This window comes from Trichoderma ghanense, assembly GCF_004382785.1.
Source record: "Trichoderma ghanense strain CCMA-1212 chromosome Unknown scaffold_7, whole genome shotgun sequence".
NCBI classification, from domain to species: domain Eukaryota; kingdom Fungi; phylum Ascomycota; class Sordariomycetes; order Hypocreales; family Hypocreaceae; genus Trichoderma; species Trichoderma ghanense.
In genome coordinates, this window is record NW_027395670.1 from 1,042,591 (window position 1) to 1,055,243 (window position 12,653).

Genomic DNA, 12,653 nt, shown 5'->3' on the forward strand with positions numbered 1-12,653 from the left:
CATGCAAGTCGGCTAATATCTGTATTCATATTGCCCTACATATTGCCCATCACCGGTCCTGTGTACCATCCTTTCTGGCCCCCCTTTGCACCTTTTCATAACTTGCTTCTTGTCATAAACCATGTATATATATATATATATATATATATATCTCAATCAAACGCTCATCTAGCTTCTATGAAAAATGTCCCTAAGCCTCCACAGGCTTCTTGCCAAAGCTCTTCATCGGCTCCAGCCCCCATCGGCCAAACATGGCGCTGTCCTCGTCCCAGCCGTTGCACTCCGTCGTCAGCATCTTCTCGCCGGTAAAGATGGCGTTTGCACCAGCCATGAAGCACAGCGCCTGCTTCTCCTCCGACATGGTCTTGCGGCCGGCGGCAATGCGGATGATGGTGGCGGGCATCAGCAGACGCGCCGTGGCAATGGTGCGCAGCATGCTGGTAAAGGCAATGGGCTCGCGGTCGCCCAGCGGCGTGCCCTTGATGGGCACCAGCGCGTTGACGGGGAAGCTCTCCGGGTGCTTGGGCAGCGTCGAGACGGTGTGCAGCAGGCCGACCCGGTCCTCGGAGGACTCGCCCAGGCCGAGGATGCCCCCTGAGCAGACGTTGATGCCGGCGTCGCGGACGTGGCCCAGCGTCGTCAGGCGCTCGTCGTACGAGCGCGTCGAGATGACGGACGGGTAGAACTCGCGGCTGGTGTCGACGTTGTGGTTGTAGGCCGTCAGCCCGGCGTCCTTGAGCTGGCGCGCCTGCTCGGCGTCAATCATGCCCAGCGTGACGCACGCCTCCATGCCCAGCGCCTTGACGCCCTTGATCATCTCGACAATGTTCTTGAGCCCCGACTTGCGGCCGCGCATGTCGCGCCAGGCGGCGCCCATGCAGAAGCGCGTGCTGCCGTTGGCGGCGGCCTGGCGCGCGGCTTCCAGCACGGACTCGACCGACTCCATCTTCTTGGCCTCGAGGCCCGTGTCCTTGGAGTAGCGCGAGGACTGGGCGCAGTAGGAGCAGTCCTCGGAGCAGCCGCCCGTCTTGATGTTCATGAGGGTGCATAGCTGGACCTCGCCGGGGCTGTGGAAGCGGCGATGCAGGGAGCCCTATGATTGAACAGCCAATGTCAGTCTCGCTTCTCGATTCAGCGGATCGAATATACCAAGTCATACCGATTGGTAGGTCAGCTCCAGCAGAGGCTGGTAGTAGATGGCGGCAATCTCCTCCCTGGTCCAGTTGTTGCGCGGCTTCGTCGCGGCCACGGCCTCGGCCATCAGCTTCTTCCCGTCCAGGCCCGACCTCTGCTGCTGCTGCGGGGGAGGGGGAGGGGCAGCCGCATAGCTGACGGGCGAGTCGACGGCGGTGCTGTGGGCGCGGCTGTTGATGCGGACGACGGCCGGGGCCTGGCGAAGGGGTCGCGAGAGGGACTGGGCCAGTCGCCCGGCCCTCAGTGTCGTGGAAGGCCTCATTGTTGCTGTGTTGAGTGTGATTGTATGAGAGTTGAGAAAACAAACAACCGAAGAGCTCAGGCCGAACTAGTAGCTGATGGGCGAATGGAGACGGCTCCTCTGTCTCGGGTCGAGTGATTCAGCCTGCCGAGATGCGGAACTCGACGACTCCACGTCCATGCTGTACATTGCATGCGTCCGATGCGGCACAGAGCAACGGCAATAGCCGCAACGGTGCCCTGTTTTTTTCCCCTGCAAGAGACAGTATGATGGCCACTGTAGCCGTGTTAGCCAGGCATCGTCAACAAATCGAGTCCCGGTGCCCTGCTTTGGCTGACCTTTTCAGATCTCCGCATTGGCGGATCGCCCGCCATTTGTTGAGCTCCATCTGGCGGAATAGGCATAGCACAATCTGCCGGCCTGTTGTCATTTAGATGCGTAACACGATTTCGACATCCTTTGGCCGCGCTAATCCTGTCTTTGAGTGACTTATAGATGCGATGCTCGGCAGGGGAATCTCGACGAGGGCGCGCGGGTGGCTTCGGCCCAGGTCCAGGTCCAGGTCCAGGCTGCCTCGGCCCAAGCTGGGATTTGCGTGCCCGAACGATGCTGTCGTCCTTTTCGGTTTCTTCCAGAAGCATAGAAAGAAAGAGCCGTGGTTAGCAATCTGTCCGTCGTTCCCTTGTGCCGAAGAGGTGGAACAGCAGATGGAGCAGTGGGACAGCAGCAAGACAACTGCGAGATGCGGCACCCGGAGGATTCCAATTCCGACTCTATAAGCACTGCATTTCTGCAGCAGAGCAACTTGAACTCAGTCAATTGTTTACAGGAGATGCATCAGTGATTCCAAATGTCAAGTCAGCAGCTCAAGCAATGGCGCTGCACAGCTGCACAGCATTCTCCAAATCTGGCAAAAGGAGAGCTGAGCTTGTAGCCACTGTCGGAGATCTATCTCGAGCCACGCCCACACATCTGCAGCCTCTAGACGGCAATCGGATCAGGCCAGAGCTCGATGCATCTCGTTGGAACATCAGCTCTGGTTGACATTGGATGACTTCCTTTCAGTGCATCACGTCTATGAAAATTATATCAGAGATACTATAGGTATCTTCATGTTGGCAGCCTCATTGATCTGGTCACCATTCAGCAAGTTCAACTCCATTCCCAACACAACCGAAACGATCCAATCCCCATCAACAGACACAATCAAACCAAAACTCATATGAAGCTCTACACGCTTTCATCACCTTATATGAACAATGCAACATACCTAAGGCTACCTTGCGGCCATTTCAAATCTGCTTCCAAATCACGTCGCCCATCCCCCCCTAGTAGTTCATTGCGTCATGCGCCTCCGTATAGCGAGCTTGCGGGGTTTCGCACTTTGATGCTCGATTGTGGCAGACTGGCAAACCAGACAAGATGCGTGAACCGCTGGATTGGCTTGCTTTAAAATCAGATCGAGGTCCTACTCTTGTTATTGCAACACTTTTGAAGCTTTTATAATTTGATCGTTTGCATCTCCAATTGCATTGAAGTCTGAAAGCTTTTGATACACAAGATTCCTTACTCTAAATAGTCGCAATATACGCCATCTGATATCACAATGGCTTCAGGAAACGAAGGAAAAGAGTATGTCACTGCTCACTTCTCCCATCATCGCCTCACCTTGCACCTTTACTTTTACAATTTCACTGCAGCTTCACTTCCTCAAGCTCCAATTCACACACTCTTATCTCACCACCACCATCATCAGACCATCCCTCACCGCTCCCCTCAAACGCTCTCATCTCATCACCACCACATCATCAACATCAGCATCACATCGCGTACCTTATCAACTAACAACCAACAGCCTCCCATCCCTCCTCACCCGCCTCCGCACCTCCGGCCCTCACAAAACCCTCCCCACCCCCCGCCGCATCCGCATCATCTTCAACAAGACCCTCGTCGTCGACACCACCCGCGCCGTCCTCGTCTGGGAGCACCAGTGGTACCCCCAGTATTACGTCCCCGCCTCCGACATCCAAAACGCCTCCCTCACAGACGATGCCCTCGCCACCCTCACCGTCGCCGAAAAGCCCGGTGTCGAAGCAAAGTCGACGGATCGTGTGCTTCGATTCGACAATGACAGCAGCAGCTGGGGAGCGTTGGCCGGACTGGTGAGGCTCGAGTTCTCAGCAATGGGTAAGCTCAACTCCCTTCCCCCCCCCCCAATGGTGCGCAGCNCCCTTTCCCTCATAACAACTCTCTCGTCCATCAAACAGACCCCCCCTGTGCTGACACTTCAAAAAAGACTCCTGGCTGGAAGAAGACCTCCCCATCTACGGCCACCCAAAAGACCCCTTCAAACGCATCGACATCCTCCCCTCCACCCGCCCCATCGAGATCCGCATCGCCGGCACCACCATCGCACGGTCGTCCTTTGCGCAGCACCTCCACGAGACCGGCCTCCGCGTCCGGTACTACCTGCCGCTCGCCTCCGTTGTCGACCCGGCCCTCCTGCGCCCGAGCAAGACGACGACGTATTGTCCGTACAAGGGCACGGCGGAGTACTACGATGTTGTCTTCGACGATGGGCGGGAGTTTAGGGATGTGGTTTGGTATTATCGGGCGACGCTGCATGAGAGCGCGGCGATTGCGGGGTTGGTTGCGTTTTATAATGAAAAGGTGGAAATTTATTTGGATGGGAAGAAGGTGGAGTGATGGACTGGAGTGAGGAGGATGCTGAGACGAATGTGCTATGCTCTGACAGAAGGGAGGGATAGTCAACTGGGAGGGAGCCCTCTGAAGCTGTGCAAGTGAGGTCGCACCAATACCATACTGATGTCTACGAGATACTGTCATAATGAGAGAAGCAATGCCACGGTGAGTAACTCATTTCAAACATCTCTCTATATTAAGATTACAAGAATTCGTTTCCATCATTGTCTACAAATTCATGCGCCCAAATATTGCCCATATTGAAAGATACTGTTCGGTATTCCAATCACCCACCCATTCTCACCAAATAGCCACTCAAGTCTATCCTGAAAGCCCTCGTCTACCGAACCTCGAAAGCAGTTTGCTTGACATACAGCTGCAACCTATTCCCAGCACCACAATACTCCATCGAGTTCCCAGGACACACAACGTTGCACTCAGAGCTCGTCACGTTCTTGCCAGGCACGGCATCCTCCCAGCCAGCAAGATTCAGCGAGTCGCCGCACCAACACTCCTGCCCATACTCAACCCCAGCGTACTTGTACTTTGAGCAGTGAAACAAGCAGACCTGGGGCGTCATGGCGGTGTCGTTGTTGTAGGCCTGGGTGTCCATCAGCTTACCCGCCGAAGGCTCAGACAGACAGCCGTAGTAGGTAAAGTTCCTGTTGCCCTGCCAGATGACGGGCCCCGTAGGGGTAGACGAGGCTGAAGATTTCGACGAGGTGGTTTCGACGGGGCTGGTCGCCGTGCTGGATAGCACTGACGATGTCGTAGCGTTGAACTGAAGCTTGTACAGCTCGAGCCTGGATCCAGCACCGCAAAATTCCTTGTCGTTACCAGCGCACGGGAACAAGCAGTCGTCCTGGTTCGCTGCCTTCTTGCTGCCCTCCTTCAGAACGTTGCCGCAGTAGCACTCTCGGCCGTACTCGGTGCCAAAGTAAGTGTACCCCTTGCAGAAATCGGCGCAAGACTCGAGCGACATCGAATCGTCCGCGTACGTCTGCTCAATGATGGCCCGGGCATCGAGCGGCTCCTCCCAGCACCCCTGAAAGCTATAGTTTTTCACATATTTCTTGATGGCGGGGCCGGTAGGGGTCGGAACAGAGGGTGCAGAGGTTACAGTGGAAGATGCTGTAGTCGTGGGCATGGGCAATTTGGCAAGCTTGTAAACGTTGAGTCGATTGGAGCCACCGCAGAACTCGGTCGAGTTGCCGTTGCAAGTCATGCTGCATTCCTCGGTTGCGGCAGGAATAGATCCCTTGCCGAGCGAATCACCACACCAGCACTCGCCGCCGTACTCGAGACCGGCATAGATGTATCCATCTGCGCTGCACGCCTCCAAGCAGTCGCCGACCGTCTCCTTGTCCGTCTCTATGTAATTGGCGAGAGCTCGTGCGTCCGTGGCTTCAGTGTAGCATCCAGCGCTGGAGTAACCATCCTGCCCAGGGTTGACAACGGGGCCGGTAGGAGTTGGGCTGCGGGTAGAAACGGTCGTGGGAGCAGTGGCCGTGGTGGTATCGAGTGCCGTAGTGGTGGCAGTTCTCGTCGTACCATTATCCGGCGGAGCAGTCCCGGTGGCTGTACCAACAGAGGTGGAGGCTGTCGTAGAAATGATGGTGATATCGAGCTTGTAGACGTTGAGACGGTTCGGACCTCCGCAGTATTCGGTCGAGTTGTCGTTACATGTCATTCCACACTCCGAGATGGGAGCAGGAACTGAGCCATCACCAAAGGAGTCGCCACACCAACACTGCAAACCCAAGTCAGCAAATCTCACCAACTCGATTTGGAACATATTGTTAGAACACACCTCTCCGCCGTATTCAATGCCCGCATAGATATAGTGGCCAGCCTTGCAAGCGCCGATACACTCGACCACTGTCTGCTCATTGGTACCCGCCCAGTTGGGGAGAGCACGCGCGTCAGTGGCTTCGGTATAGCATCCAATGCCGGCATAGCCATCCACGCCAGGGTTAACAACAGGACCACCGGACGGGGGGGGAGGAGGCGATCCGTCGCCAGGCTGCAGAGAATCGGCAAACAGGGAAATGTAGGCCGCAGTGCCGTCGCCGTTCCCACCGCACACCTCGTTGATGTCTCCGCCGCAGTAGTAGTTGCAGTTGGCGTCGTCAACCTGGAGGTTGGGAATGGTGTTGCCGCCCCAGCACTCGGTGTGGTACTGAGTACCGCAGTAGGCATACTTCTTCGCGGCGCAAGCAGAGATGCACATGGCATTGGTGTTCTCATCCGCTCCGTAGAGCTGATCGGAGAGCTGGCGGCCGGGGTTGTCCTCCTTGAAGCATCCAACATATCGATAGCGTCCCTGGTCACTGTTCGGTAGTAGAGGAGGAGCCTGCTCTGCCACGGCTTGACAGAAGAACCGGATAAACTGCTTTCCAAGGTTCGGGTCGTTAGTATTCAAGGTCCACTGCGCAGTGCCGTTGTAAGGGTCGACATTCCGCTGGGACTTGGGAACGGTGCAAGTGAGGGTGGCATTCGCACTCTCTCCCGGAGCCAAAGACGTGCCCTCTGCAAGGTCAATCTGATTGATGGCTCTGACGAGACCGGTGGCACCAAAAGGGGGCTTGGAGACGGTGAGAGACAGGTTGACTCCTCCCTCGGGCGCGGCGTTGGTGATACGGAACTTGAGAGAGCGACCATTGTTCTCCGTCACATTGCCAAAAGTAAAAGGAGTGCCGTTGACATACTTTACCCAGCCAGTTTCATCAGGACGCTGGAACTCGAGCAATGCAACGGCAGCAGGGCCGGAAGAGCCTGCAATGGAGACTGTCTGGTTACCGCCATTGGAGACAAAGGTGACAAAGGCGGAAAAGGTGCCACTGCTAGAGCCATCAAATTTGATCTGAATAGCCGTGCTGTCCTGGGGACCGAGAGAAGAAGGGAGCTTCTGAAAGTAAAATTTGCCGACTGTCAGATCCCCCGGGCCATTCCATGTTTCCCAAGGACCACGTCCACTGGCGGATGAATACAGAATGCTCTGAATGGTAAGAGGCCCATTTCCGAGATTGTTGAGAATCAGAGTTTCCGTGATGCCGTCAGGGTTTTCTCCAGTAACGACCCCCTGAAAGGTAATCGTCGTGGGGGCGGCGGACAATAGAGGGCCAGGGCTCTGGCCAGTTCCAGTAAGTCGAGCGTGAGTATAGGAGCTGAAGCCAGCAACACCATTCGTCGTGTTGACGACAATGTCGTTTGAGATGAGCCCAACAACCGTAGGGGCAAATTGGGCTTGGATGGTGAAAGAATCGCCCTCTGCCAGCTGGAGAGGCGTAGTAGGAACGGCGGAAATTTTATAGTCCTTGGTCGAGTCGAGCGCGATACCGGTGACGGTAACGTCGATGAGAGCCGTGCACTGAACTTCTCGAAACTCGCTGGGCGTCTTGAGGTTGACATTGCCAAAAGCAACCGGCGAAGTACAGTTGAGGGGTGACTTGACAGGCGAGCCAAATCCATAGAAGAGACCCTGGTTGGTGCCAACGTACACGATACCATCTCCAAAGACGGGCCGGGTGAACTTCATGACGCCGGGAATGTTGAACGAGTTGATCATGTTGAGCGCGCCATTCTTGGGAACAGCTTCGTAGATGCGCAGGTTCAAGCCTTGGACATCAGTCACCCAGAGAAGACCAGTGCCAGGCTGGCCGTTGAGGGACGTGGTCGTTCCATGGCTGACACCGAGGACATACGCATTCGTCTCGGGGGTCGTGGCAACTTTGGTAAACGACGGAACGCCGTTTGTGCAAGAAAACTTGAAGACGTTGGAAGGGTGCTGGATGACATTGATGTAGATGTACCCGCCTTCGAGGGGGTAGACACCGGCTCCAGCGTAGACAGAGTTATCGTTCTGGTAGGTCTGAATAGCATCGTCCAGGTTGTTGGGCCCGTTTCTGTAGCCGCCCAGGTTATCCAGGTTTAGCCAGTAGGTTTTGCCGCTTTTGCCAGTGACAACACCGATGCGCGTCACGTCGCCGCAAGCAAATTCGCTTGGAAGAATCTCGAGGGGGCTTGTTCCGAGGTCCTTGTCGGCGCCGTCCAAGGCCTGCTTCTCCCAGGGCATGAAGAAGTCAACCAGGTTCAAAGAGCCGTCGTCGTTGATCGTCATATGTACGGCAGCCTCTTCCAACGAAGTGGGCGGGTTGAAGCCCTTGACGGGGACATTGGCCAGCTGAGACGCGTAGCCGTTGCCAGTAGCGTACCAGATCGAGCCGGCATCATCAGAAGCAATGCCTCCGCCAGACATCCAAAGACCGGCGCCCTTGACGTCGTTGGGGACGCCTTTGCCCTCCATGGCGTAGTGCTCGACTATCTTACCAGTGGCCTTGTCCCATCCGATGATCCAGCCGGTGAAGTTGTACTGGACGCAGTGCGAGGCAAATCCAGCATAGACGTACTGGCCAGTGTGAAGCAGTGCGGTTCGCTGGAGGTGAATGCCGCCAGTGAACATGCGCACATTGTTGTTGCGGGCAATGACTCCATCTATGGGGACGGGGAAGTTGGGCTTCTCGCTGAGATCATTGGCGTCAAGGGCATGGATAAAGTATCGGCCAGCATCGCGGCCCTGCGGCGTGTTCAGCTTGCTCTGGTCGACATACGTCTTGGCGGTGTAGTAGAGAGTGTCGGTATCAGGGTCGATTACGCCGGTGGCAGTGATGCCAATGCTGGGGTTGATATCAACACATCCATCGAGGTCTGCAGCCAAGAAAGGGATGTGAAGACTTCTCGAGGCGAGGATCTCGCCCGTCTTGGCATCGAGCTTGTACACGTTGTTCTGCGTGGTGGCCACGTAGACAAACTGCTTTGTGCCGCTGCTGGGCGTATAGACGAGAGGCTGAGAGAAGATTTGCTCGGCAGCGTCGGCATAGAAGCCGGGGAGCTTGGTCTGGAATAACTGACCAAACGAGGAGCTGCCGACGACAGAGGGGTCCATATTATGGCTCCTACTCAATGTTAGCCACTATCAAGCAGTTGCTGCATGTAATGGGGCAGTACGTCTGGTATCCAGCTCTGGAGTTGTCACCGCCCCAGGTGATGGTATCAGTCGAGGCGAGGCCATTGGCCAGGCCAACAAAGGCCGTGAGGAGCAGCGTGGCCAGTTCCATTTCTGCGGTCAACGATGCTGGGCGAGTTGGCGATGGCTAACACCAGCAAAGGCAGGGGAGCCTCGCTCTCTTAAAGAGAGTCGACTCATTCACAGAGTCAGAGAGGCGAACGCCGAGTGCTTGCTCCCGGACTCTAGGACGGCAGAAAATTGGACCACGCTGCCAAGCTGGCGGATGGCGAGAAGCGGCCGTCGCGCCGCCAATACTCGGCAGTCCCAGGGTCCGTATCTCTGCCATTCCTTCAATATCGCCATCTCCTTTGCCTCTAGCTCAGCACCCTTTGCCCCGACTACTGTCCGGTGGAGACGCGGCTTGCTGATGCTGGTACTATTGGAAGCGTCGTCGGTACGACGTGGACGGCGGTGGTCCTCGGCAGGCTGAGAGCTGGATCTCACCCTGCGCGTGCGCATCTTGAAATGACAGCGGGCCAGGGGTCCAGCGATGGTGTGTGGTCTGGCCAAAGAGCAGGGGACAGGGTCAAGGGGTGGATAACAAAGAGAGAGAGAACGTGCGCAAGCTGGACGTGGACAGTCCATGACCAGACCAGGCCGTTCGATAGCCTGATAAAGCTGGACCCTGAAATCGGTGCCGTCTGCGGTCCAGCAGCGGGTGCCTGACAGCGGCTCAACCCCCCTGCGCAGCCTGCTGTGTGGACTCAACTAGGTGGCGTTTGTGCATATTGATCTCCGAGTGCAGAGACGTGCAGCAGAGCCGCTGCGCTGGAAGATGTTGCATCAAGGTGCTCCTTTGGAGCTGTAAGAAGTAGCGATAGGACCACCTGTACAGAAGCACAGCGCACATCGTGCAGAGCCGCTGCATCATGCCGTGAGACGGTCGATCCAGGTGGCGATGCCCATGATGCCGGTACAGGCACAATGGCTTGGAATCATATATTGTGAGCATAGAGGACGTGCAGGGGCTTGTCAAGATGCTTGATTCAGGCGGAAAGACCTTACCTTCGGAATGATGTCTACCTCCACGAGGCCCTTACACCTCGACGGACTCGTACGACGGAGGCATAGTTGTGTCACCCAGCATCTTAAGCTTTTACGGCAGACGAAGGATATTGCGCCTTAACAGCCACTTGAAATTGTTACAATTTCCACCACATGCAAGGCGCCAGCCGGCAATCAGTAATATCAAGCGCCACAAACAAAAGCCGCCATCCCGCAGAGAGTTGCCAAGCTGAGGCTGAAGAGCAACCCGCGCCTCCAAATACAGCACCCAAGGCCTAGATTCCAGAAGCTGAGAAGACCGATGCAACTCGACGTAGCATCACCAATCAGATGTCATATGGCTTACAGTGATATGCCGTTTTCGGGCGCTTCGAACTATCTCCTCCCTAGACCTGTGCCCTCATTGCTGATATCCATCTACATCCTCCCTGGCAGCATCCCGGTGCTCTAGATCCTTTACTCAACCTGGGCCCAGGCGGCTGGAAGATTGCCATGACAGCCATTCTCCTTTTGCAATGATGACCAAAGGTTCTCTTCAACCTCGCTATTCCAACTCTATCCCATAGCCAATCTAATTCCCAGTGGCAATGGCAGGTCTTGGCTGCAGCAACAAGCGATGTCGCCAGCTACAGGTTCTCTCGAAGCAGTGTGAGGTTCCATCGGGGTGCGCAGTATTCATTCATGTGCCTTATCTATTGACACCATCATTCAACTCCGTATATTGGTGGCAAAGGGGAGATGAAAGAAGCAATCTCCCGGCATCAGCTCAGCTCACTTTGCCGTCACGACTAAAAATATATCGAGCAGCCATCACCAGCATCACCGAGACCGTTCGATCGCATCCACAATGGAAGAATGACCAAATCGTCTCTTGCCGCTCAAATGGTTCCATCATAGTAGAAGGGACTGCGTGCCAAGGGCTGAGTATTACACATCGTATGCGATCTTGGGTGGATCATCGTCCTCCTCAGACCCTCAGCATGTGTGAGGTGTCGTTGAGCTTCGACTTCGACTGTCGCTTTAGAAGCACCAACAATTCGCACCAACGTGGCAACCATGCTCAAAGAACTCGCCGTCTAAGAACGAGGTGATGAATGTCATAGGTGTCCCTGAACTCTTGAGTCACTACCCTTCTCTCTGCGATCGTTGCATGGCATGGCTGCAGCGCGAGATGTGCAGGATTTTGCTTCTGAAGATGTAGAATAAAGAATATCTCAACGAACCCGAAGTGAACGGAACTCTTACCAGAATCGTTTGTCCAAGGCGATGAGCTCAATCTTTGACAGTCTGCTGTCCTCTTGACATTTAATACGTGCAGAGATGTTGATGGCAAAAGATTAGCACGACGATAACCGAGTCACAACACTCGATTGCGAGCTCGCCGCAGGGAGGCCCAAGCAGAGGGAAAGATGCAGAAGAGACGCGTAGTTGTAAGACCTTTAATAAAGAACAAAGGAAATCGAGGATCATGCATGGTACAGACAAGCTTCGCCATCAGCTGGGGCAGCTGACAGGTGATTTCGTCCCCGGCCAACCGTCGCTACTACGACCCCTCGACTGCAGACGCCTTGTGAACTCACCTTTTCCGAGAACTCACCTTCTCACGCGACTTCTGACACAAACTGAACAATACCTCTCCTTGAACATTAACGTGGTCTTCACTGATCCCTCTATCGAGGTTCTGGTATCAGCTACTTCCTACCCAAAGAAAAGTCTTTCCAATCCTACATCCCTGAGTCCCAACCCAATTATCTCCGAGCCAAATTCATTCCCCAGCTGGCCGTTCTCTACGCTCCAATACAAACACCTCATCGACGACGCGATGACCGACCTCCCCTGCTCCTCATCTCATGACAAGCAGTGCAAGGCCCGCTCCGCAAATACGGCCGAACCGGGTCCCCCGACGACCAGAGCATGTACGACGTGCCCTCATAGTCCATGGCCGACTTGTATAACTTGCAGCTGATGCACTCAAACCACCAGCCCAGTAGCGTGAAGAGCGCCCTCTTTTGGCGCAGAGTCAGATTCCGCTCCGTCGCCGCCGCCTCGGCCGACTCCACGATCGTGTAGCCCGGAACCCCGTTGGCGGCGTTGAAGTTGGGGTCGTCGATTGCGTCGTAGAGGGTGAAGCACTGGAAGCCGATGCAGAAGGTGTGGTCCAGAGCCCGGAGCACCTGGCTGTCAATGTTCTTTGTCACGAGGCCTTCGCGAATCTCTCGTCCACGTCGAGTGAAGGGCCCCCGACGCTCAGAGTCGGAATCATCTACGGTGGCGGCGCGCTGCCGAGGCATTTTGAGAGTTATTGATGGTTTTTATGTGGTATTCAAAAGCTTGCTAGATGCGTCTCGTAGAGGTGTGTTGAGTCGTGGGCGACATCTCTCTTCTTTGGATGTCCATATCGCATGCTTTATAGAGAACCAAGAGCTTCGTTTCGTTGTCGAT

The 12,653-nt window shown here is 55.4% G+C and overlaps 5 protein-coding genes across 5 annotated transcripts; 1 reads left to right on the top strand and 4 right to left on the bottom strand.

Moving 5' to 3' along the window:
• Positions 1-190: 190 nt before the first annotated feature.
• On the bottom strand, positions 191-1,456 carry CCMA1212_006493 (Biotin synthase; the record flags this gene model as incomplete). Its single annotated transcript, XM_073703712.1, has 2 exons — positions 191-1,093; positions 1,160-1,456. 2 exons carry the CDS (start codon positions 1,454-1,456, stop codon positions 191-193), a joined length of 1,200 nt encoding a protein of 399 aa, XP_073557835.1.
• A 1,585-nt stretch (positions 1,457-3,041) lies between these two features.
• CCMA1212_006494 (uncharacterized protein) lies at positions 3,042-4,141 on the top strand (the record flags this gene model as incomplete). Its single annotated transcript, XM_073703713.1, has 3 exons — positions 3,042-3,067; positions 3,291-3,622; positions 3,732-4,141. 3 exons carry the CDS (start codon positions 3,042-3,044, stop codon positions 4,139-4,141), a joined length of 768 nt encoding a protein of 255 aa, XP_073557838.1.
• Positions 4,142-4,478: 337 nt separating this feature from the next.
• Positions 4,479-9,255, bottom strand: CCMA1212_006495 (WSC domain-containing protein; the record flags this gene model as incomplete). Its single annotated transcript, XM_073703714.1, has 3 exons — positions 4,479-5,888; positions 5,949-9,093; positions 9,146-9,255. The coding sequence occupies 3 exons, from the start codon at positions 9,253-9,255 to the stop codon at positions 4,479-4,481; spliced, it is 4,665 nt and encodes a 1,554-aa protein (XP_073557837.1).
• An 89-nt stretch (positions 9,256-9,344) lies between these two features.
• Positions 9,345-9,665, bottom strand: CCMA1212_006496 (uncharacterized protein; the record flags this gene model as incomplete). Its single annotated transcript, XM_073703715.1, has 1 exon — positions 9,345-9,665. The coding sequence occupies one exon, from the start codon at positions 9,663-9,665 to the stop codon at positions 9,345-9,347; it is 321 nt and encodes a 106-aa protein (XP_073557748.1).
• Positions 9,666-12,019: 2,354 nt separating this feature from the next.
• Positions 12,020-12,502, bottom strand: CCMA1212_006497 (uncharacterized protein; the record flags this gene model as incomplete). Its single annotated transcript, XM_073703716.1, has 1 exon — positions 12,020-12,502. The coding sequence occupies one exon, from the start codon at positions 12,500-12,502 to the stop codon at positions 12,020-12,022; it is 483 nt and encodes a 160-aa protein (XP_073557747.1).
• Between the last annotated feature and the right edge of the window lie 151 nt (positions 12,503-12,653).